The sequence below is a fragment of the Myxocyprinus asiaticus genome, chromosome 7 (genome assembly GCF_019703515.2).
Source record: "Myxocyprinus asiaticus isolate MX2 ecotype Aquarium Trade chromosome 7, UBuf_Myxa_2, whole genome shotgun sequence".
Taxonomy (NCBI): domain Eukaryota; kingdom Metazoa; phylum Chordata; class Actinopteri; order Cypriniformes; family Catostomidae; genus Myxocyprinus; species Myxocyprinus asiaticus.
The window spans coordinates 15215142-15224029 of NC_059350.1; the positions used below are offsets into that span (position 1 = coordinate 15215142).

The 8888-nt window shown below is 38.9% G+C and overlaps 1 protein-coding gene across 1 annotated transcript; it reads left to right on the plus strand.

Annotated features, from left to right (window-relative positions):
- The first annotated feature begins 3641 nt into the window (after nucleotides 1–3641).
- Nucleotides 3642–8289, plus strand: LOC127443912 (alpha-2C adrenergic receptor). The gene has a single exon (XM_051702958.1). It carries the CDS (start codon nucleotides 3984–3986, stop codon nucleotides 5280–5282), a length of 1299 nt encoding a protein of 432 aa, XP_051558918.1. The 5' UTR covers nucleotides 3642–3983; the 3' UTR covers nucleotides 5283–8289.
- Nucleotides 8290–8888: the final 599 nt, after the last annotated feature.

Here is an 8888-nt window from a genome sequence, read left to right on the forward strand (position 1 = left end):
GCTAGTTGGGATAACATTTGGGGGAATATTGTTGGTCTAACATGATTGATAAAAGTAATTCACACTTTGTATCTGTGACTCAAAAACCCACATAAGCTGGATCACAGTGTACTTCACATAAAGAAATCTGAAATGTGGACCAATATGAACATATATTAATGTATATATATTGCTGTTTTGGAAGTAAATTGGTACTTTAATTCACTAAAGTGGCATTCAACTAATCACAAAGCATAATCAGGACATTACCAATGTAAAAAGTGGTGGTGTAGTGGACTAAAGCACTGAACTGATAAGTGGAAGGTTGTTGGTTCAATCCCCACAGCCACCACCATTGTGTCCTTGAGCAGGGCACTTAACTCCAGGTTGCTTCAGGGGTATTGTCCCTGTAATCAGGACACTGTAAGTCACTTTGGATAAAAGTGTCTGCCAAATGTAAAAAACAGCACCATCACTATTCAACAAAAGTCATTTTTTATCAAATCTAGACAGGCCCCATTTCCAGCAGCCATCACTCCAACACCTTATCCTTGAGTAATCAAGCTAAATTGCTAATTTGGTACTAGAAAATCACTTGCCATTATATCAAACACAGCTGAAAGCTATTTGGTTTCATATAGGTGTACACTACAGTTTTCAAAGAAAAAGGAAAACTGACTCTAACAAGGACAGAAAGAGATGTGGAAGGCCAGATGTCCACCTAAACAAGAGGATAAGTACATCAGAGTCTCTAGTTTGAGAAATAGATGCCTCACATGTCCTCAGCTGACAGCTTCATTGAATTCTACCCGCTCAACACCAGTTTCATGTACAACAGTAAAGAGAAGACTCAGGGTAGAAGGCCTTATGGGAAGAATTTAAAAGAAAAAGCCACTTTTGAAACAGAAAAACAAAAAGAAAAGGTTAAAGTGGGCAAAGAAACTCAGACATTGGATAATTGGAAAAGAGTGTTATGGATCTTAAACCCATAGAGCTTTTGTGGGATCAGCTAGACTGTAAGGTGCGTGAGAAGTGCCCGACAAGACAGCCACATCTATGGCAAGTGCTACAGGAAGCATGGGGTGAAATGTCACCTGAGTATCTGGACTAACTGACAGTTAGAATGCCAAGGATCTGCAAAGCTGTCATTGCTGCACGTGGAGGATTTTTTGATGAGAACTCTTTGAAGTAGCTTAAGTACTTCAAATTGTAATAATAATTTTTCACGTTATTAATGTCCTGACTATAAATCGTGATCAGTTGAATGCCACTTTGGTGAATAAAAGTACCAATTTCTTTTCATAAGAGCAAAATCTGTACATTATTCCAAACTTTTGGCCACCTGCAGTGTGTGCATGTATGATATTGTAGATATTCAAATTCCACTAGTATATGGGATAATATACACTATATTGCCAAAAGTATTCGCTCACCTGCCTTTAGACGCATATGAACTTAAGTGACATCCCATTCTTAATCCATAGGGTTTAATATGACGTCGGCCCACCCTTTGCAGCTATAACAGCTTCAACTATTCTGGGAAGGCTTTCCACAAGGTTTAGGAGTGTGTTTATGGGAATTTTTGACCATTCTTCCAGAAGCGCATTTGTGAGGTCAGACACTGATGTTGGACGAGAAGGCCTGGCTCGCAGTCTTCGCTCTAATTCATCCTAAATGTGCTCTATCGGGTTGAGGTCAGGACTCTGTGCAGGCCAGTCAAGTTCTTCCACACCAAACTCGCTCATCCATGTCTTTATGGACCTTGCTTTGTGCACTGGTGCGCAGTCATGTTGGAACAGAAAGGGGCCATCCCCAAACTGTTCCCACAATGTTGGGAGCATGGAATTGTCCAAAATCTCTTGGTATGCTGAAGCATTCAGAGTTCCTTTCACTGGAACTAAGGGGCCAAGCCCAGCTCCTGAAAAACAACCCCACACCATAATCCCCCTTCCACCAAACTTCACAGTCGGCACAATGCAGTCAGACAAGTACCGTTCTCCTGGCAACCGCCAAACCCAGACTCGTCCATCAGATAGCCAGATGGAGAAGCGTGATTCGTCACTCCAGAGAACGCGTCTCCACTGCTCTAGAGTCCAGTGGTGGCGTGCTTTACACCACTGCATCCGACGCTTTGCATTGCACTTGGTGATGTATGGCTTGGATGCAGCTGCTCGGCCATGGAAACCCATTCCATGAAGCTCTCTACGCACTGTTCTTGAGCTAATCTGAAGGCCACATGAACTTTGGAGGTCTGTAGCGATTGACTCTGCAGAAAGTTGGCGACCTCTGTGCACTATACGCCTCAGCATCCGCTGACCCCGCTCTGTCATTTTACGTGGCCTACCACTTCGTGGCTGAGTTGCTGTCATTCCCAATCGCTTCCACTTTGTTATAATACCACTGACAGTTGACTGTGGAATATTTAGTAGCGAGGAAATTTCACGACTGGACTTGTTGCACAGGTGGCATCCTATCACAGTACCACGCTGGAATTCACTGAGCTCCTGAGAGCGGCCCATTCTTTCACAAATGTTTGTAGAAGCAGTCTGCATGCCTAGGTGCTTCATTTTATACACCTGTGGCCATGGAAGTGATTGGAACACCTGAATTCAATTATTCGGATGGGTGAGCGAATACTTTTGGCAATATAGTGTATGTTACAGGTACTGTATTAAAAATGTTTTTTTTAATTTTATTTTTTTTAATATATGTTGCATATGCATGTAACTTTTTATATTAGAAAAAAAAAAAACATTCAGATTTTATATTTCATATATTTGTTTTGCATATATTGCCATATATCTGATTTCTGTATGGGGTTCTCTTTCTATGGTGATTTCACTCCGACCAAAGAAAAATACGCAGACCTCATTAGCATATTTAATTAATCTCATATTTAAAAAAAAATCATTTCTCCTGCTGACTGTCATCTGCTAGTGATGAGTGCTAAATTTAAAAATACAATTCCAAAAACTGTATTTTATTGGGGGCCTCTAATAGATCGGGGTCAGAGAAGAAAAAACATCAATAATTACTTGCCCGCCGATTTATCAGGATCTAGCTTCTTTATCACGCTCAAACTAACGCGGTTATGGACAGAATAATTAGCGTGGTTTTAAAAGATAATGGGGAAGATATGTTTATATTGACGTTAACGAATTTCCCCGTTGTTTGAGCGCAAAATGGAAGTGTTACAACAGTGACATCCAGCGAGCACAAATGCCGAAAGTGAAAGTTTATTTGTAGATCACATCCCTATATATATATATATATATATATATATATATATATATATATATATATATATATATATATATATATATCTCCACCTCCTGAACCCGTCATTCTGACAACGCCTATCACTCTCAAACAAAAGAGGTGCATTTTTCCCTGTTTTTCAGTGCTTCATGTATAATGTCCGTCTTATTCGCACGCAGTTTAGACAGTTGTTCACATGCACGTAAAGAGAAAATGTGATAATGCGCGATAAATAGCGATGTGATGTGATGAGATGCTAAATGCCCATTCTAACATACAAAACGGTGGTAGGGTTGGGTAGTTCAGTAGGCATTTCTCTCCATCTGTTTCTCCAGGGGCGGGGCGGCGCTCCATCAGTTTAATGTTGTCAGCACGTGGATAGTTGAGTCCCGCGCGGACAGAGCGAGAGGATGCTGAGTGAGACGCCCGCGAAAGGACGAACAGGTCGCGCGGATCTAAAAGACGCTGTCCGGCGATGATTACTTTAAACAACACGGGATGGGTATCTTTTACAAAGCCATATCACATATGATCCATAAGAGGAACTGTGGTAAAAAGAAGAAGCCGCGAACGGGATTACAATAGCAAGAAAAGGTAAGAAGGAACAGAGAGGAAACTGTCACTACAGTTAACTTACAGTGATATTTGAGAAACAGTATTTAATATCGTTACGAAGACGAGCTTGGACGATTGATAGAAGAAGTGTTTTTGTTTCTTTTTTTTTTTTTTTTTTTTCGAAAATCAATATGGATAACATAAACATTTCAAGCAAATTGGACAGTTACATTGACACCAGTAATACATCCACTGGGAATTCTACAAGTCGCTACTCTCTGGCCACCATTATAGGGCTTGCGGGGCTGGTGAGCTTCCTCATCTTGTTTACTATAGTTGGAAATGTGCTGGTTGTTATCGCCGTTTTAACAAGCAGAGCGCTTAAGCCACCCCAAAATCTTTTTCTTGTGTCCCTGGCCAGTGCGGACATTCTGGTGGCCACACTGATAATCCCCTTCTCTTTGGCCAATGAATTAATGGGCTACTGGTTTTTTGGGAAAGTTTGGTGTGATATCTATTTAGCACTAGATGTTCTTTTCTGCACATCATCTATTGTTCACCTGTGTGCCATAAGTCTTGACAGGTACTGGTCTGTAACACAGGCAGTTGAGTATAATCTCAAGCGAACACCTAACAGAGTGAAGGGAATGATTGTGGTGGTCTGGCTGATTGCAGCTGTAATCTCCTTCCCTCCGCTTATCACCATGGACCGTAATAATGAGGGTAAAGAGAGTGAACCACAATGCCAGCTGAACGACCACACGTGGTACATCCTCTACTCCAGCATCGGGTCATTCTTTGCCCCATGTGTCATCATGATCCTTGTTTACATCCGAATCTACCAAGTTGCTAAGACAAGAACCCGAAATATGTCTGAAAAGCGCCGTGATCCAGATGGCGGCACAGGAACGCCAGGGCTGGAGAATGGGTTGAACCATGAGGATTCTCGGCGGGAAAATGGGCACTGTGCCTCACCGGCATCAGGGGAACGCAGAACAGGCGAGGACGACCCAGATGCTGAGCTTGAAGACAGCAGCTCATCGGATGAGAAGGCCAAGCACATGCAAAACGAGACGGCGCCCACACGAAAAGATCGGCGATCCAGCCGCAAGAACAGCTCCAGCTCCAAGCATTCTAGCCGGAAGTCCCGTGCCAGCAGCAAGTCCCTGGACTTGTTTTCATCCCGCAGAAAGAGGAGGAACACCATTTCCAGAAAGAAAATCTCACAGGCACGAGAGAAACGTTTCACCTTTGTACTGGCTGTGGTCATGGGTGTGTTTGTGGTCTGCTGGTTTCCGTTCTTCTTCAGCTATAGTCTGCATGGGATCTGCCGGGAGCCCTGTGCCATCAATGACACCCTTTTCAAGTTTTTCTTCTGGATTGGTTACTGCAACAGCTCCCTCAACCCTGTAATCTACACCATCTTCAACCAGGATTTCCGGCGAGCTTTTCAGAAGATCCTGTGCAGGTCATGGAAAAGGTCTTTTTAGAGGATAATGACATGATAGAAAAGCCTTTGGATGCTCTGAAGGAAGAGAGAAATATTTGCATTGACAATTTGTACACAACAGTGACATTGATATTTGTTCCCTACTTTGTTGTGTAATGCTTTTGATTCTGTGTGGACAACATATCCTGGTCACATAAGTGGTACTTCAAGCTACAGATTCTTCAAAAGCATTCACCTGAACTGGGTAGCACTGTACTGCATTATAGGAAACAGGCTAATCTTTATTATGGCTGCAGGCACTTCTAAGTTATCAAGAGACATATTTATGATGAGTTTGCACATATGGCTTGTCTCATTGTGGCTAGAGAGCTATGAAACATGAAAGGCTGTCTCCTTTTACATGGTGACAAAAAACGAAGACAAAAAGTAAATTACCAAAAAAGTGTACTGTTTCCAGCTGATGGAGGCGAAACAGACACTGTTGGTTAGGGAGTAGAGAGCTTTATGCCCTGACATGTTTAGGTATTACAAAGTGCTGCTCTGTAACATGCAACAAAATGCCACAAAATATACACAGAAGAGGTATTTACTGGTGTAGACTCAAAAAACAATGATTTTTCAATGATGATAAATGGTACATTTACTAATTAAGCTTTGTGGCTATGCTTGTATAATGTCTCCCATTTGTTCAAAACATCATAACAATATAATGCAGCATGAAATATGAAGCTGTTGTAAATTTATAAAGACAAAAACGTTTTTTTTATTTTATTTTATATTATGACACATCTGCCTTGATGGGTGTTGGGATTCTCTCCTTTTCTATTTAATGTATTTGTGAAATGTCCAAGATGACTGACAGGTCAATACAAGCACAGCTGATGATTAAACAAAACTGAACAAATAGATGGCGTTACTTTCTGCAGTGAACAGAGTACTGTGTAGCTTTGGGGAAAGAATTGTAGCTTTATTTTCACCTTTCATGTCTGTAAAGTGGGCTTATGTTTTGAGTTTTTATCATTTTGCCACTCAATTCAGCTCAGAACAGATACAATAAAGGCAGAACCTGATTTTTTAAAAATCTAATTGTTTACAATATTAAAGGGATAGTTCACCAAAAAAAAAAAAAAAAAAAAAAAAAAACAATGACATTCTCTCATCATTTACTCACCCTCATGCCATCCCAGATGTGTATGACTTTCTTTCTTCTGGTGAACACAAAGATCTCTCTTCTGGTAAACACATACAAAGATATTTAGAAGAATATTTAAGTTCTGTAGGCCCATACAATGTAAGTGAATGGGTACCAACATTTTGAAGCTCCAAAATGCACATTAAAGCAGCATAAAAGTAATCAATAAGACTGCAGTGGTTAAATCTATTATCTTCAGAAGTGATATGATAGGTGTGGGTGAGAAACAGATCAATATTTTTTACCATAAATTCTCCTTCCTGACCAGTGTGTGGTGATATGCACGAAGAATGCAAAAACATTAGAAGAAGAATGTGGCAGTGAAAGTGGAGATTTAAAGTAAAAAAGGACTTTGATTTTGATTTTGATTGATTTGTTTATCACACACACCTATCATATCACAAAGATATGGATTTAACCACTGGAGTCTTATGGATTACTTTTATGTCCTTTTGGAGCTTCAAAATTTTGGTACCCATTCACTTGCATTATGAGGACCTACAGAGCTAAATTATTCTTCTAAAAATCTTTGTTGGTGTTCTGCAGATTAAAGCAAGCCATAAACATCTGGGATGTTATGTGTGTGAGTAAATGATGAGAGAATTTTCATTTTTGGGTGAACTATTTCTTTAATATAATGTTCAATACTCAACATGCCTATGCATTGTTACTCATCAAAAACTACATAATAGTATGCAGAGGAAGACTTTTAAACCTGTCCCTGAAACTCTATCTCAGATTTACAGTAAATTCCAGAAGGAATTGAAGTCGGTGTATATGTTTACTGTAATTAGTGTGCATATTGTGGGAAAAAAAAAAACATTCTCATAATCACATCAATAAACAGAGAATAAAATATGCTTAACTGATATTGGAGTGGGGCATATCATTTGCATTTAGTCACACTGTATGCTATATGGATGGTTTATTCAGTTTTATAAATCTAGATTATCTGTGTATATACAGTTTCATAATATTCACTTCATATAAATGTTAATCAGTCTTTTTCCTTTCATTGCCTCAATCAGTTAGTGTAATAATAAAAAAAAAAAACATTTTATTTAATGTTTACAGAAGAGCTTAGAGACTAAGTATTATTTTTGTCTTTGAAGGGACAGTAGACATATGGTAAAATAAGTCAAATGGAACTTAATAAAGTCACAGCTTTCAATTCTCTGTGACCCTGCTTATAAAATTTTAATAAAGTAGGACAGGGACAGCTGCTGAGTTTCAGGACTACAGAGAAAGAGAGAGAGGTATGGCCTATTAGTATTGTTTTAAACTAGGTTATGTAAGCCCTTGGGGAAGACAACTACTTTGTTAGTTGCATTGGCTGTACTTTTGATTAGTTTACTCAAACGAACCCCAGAAAACACCACATCCCTATGTTGATTTCTGAAAGTTTTCAAATATTATGTGTTTTCAGTATAATAGTAATATTCTCATAATATTAAACCAATAAACCATGAGAAGCCGTGAAGTACAGTGATTTTAAGGGGTGTTCTTAGGCACAACACAAAGCGAAGCACCTTTTATACAATGGCAGCAACAGCAATATGATAAAAGACGGCAATGTTTAATAAACATTTATCATTTAATGATAATCTGAATATCTACAATTTTTCTGCCGAGTAATATAGTTCATTATCTTAACTGCTCGAGTTTGCAGTTGCCAAGCAATGTTAGCAAACTTTGCGTATACTGTAAAAAATGTATGGGTTTATTGTCATTTTACTTCTGCTTTGAACATGGCTTGTCCAATCAGAATTAAGTGTCTGAACTATCATGCTTTAGTATAAAAAGTGTATTCCATTGTAAAGTCTGACTGAGATTCTGAAACTGATTGCAAAGGAAAAATAAAACCCACCTATTTTTCAGAGATCCTGTAAAGAACAGAAACGTGTGTGAATTAAGCTTCCATTCAAATCAATCAAAAATGCATGTGAAAAAGTTGTAAGGAAAATGGAATCTGCCGTATCTTTACCCATTTTGAAGTTCTATCAGACACTGCACATCATCTGAGTGAGACTGAGAGAGATAAAAGGGTGAGAAACCTCACTGTCAGTCAGAGCATAAGTTATGTAATTGAACCAGTCACTGCACAAAATGAAGATTTTGATCCTGCTGGATGATGGGGGTCACCAGAGCTATGTAAAAAAAATAATTTGTCATACTTACATGTTCAAAATGTCATAAAATCACTCATCTTTTCTCCAATCAACCATTGGACGGAAGTTTGAGGGATGAAACTGTCAAGTTATATATTTTGGAATTGCTAGGTTGTGCTATTTCATTTTTTTAAACCTCTAAAGGGAAGAGACCAAAATTATTCCTGATCCTATGTTGGGTAATTTGTTTCACCATCAGTATCTCTAAACAGATTACAGAAAATTACCTTGATATCTCTACAAGCTTTCATGAAAATGAGGGAGTATGCATAAATAAATTTGAGTA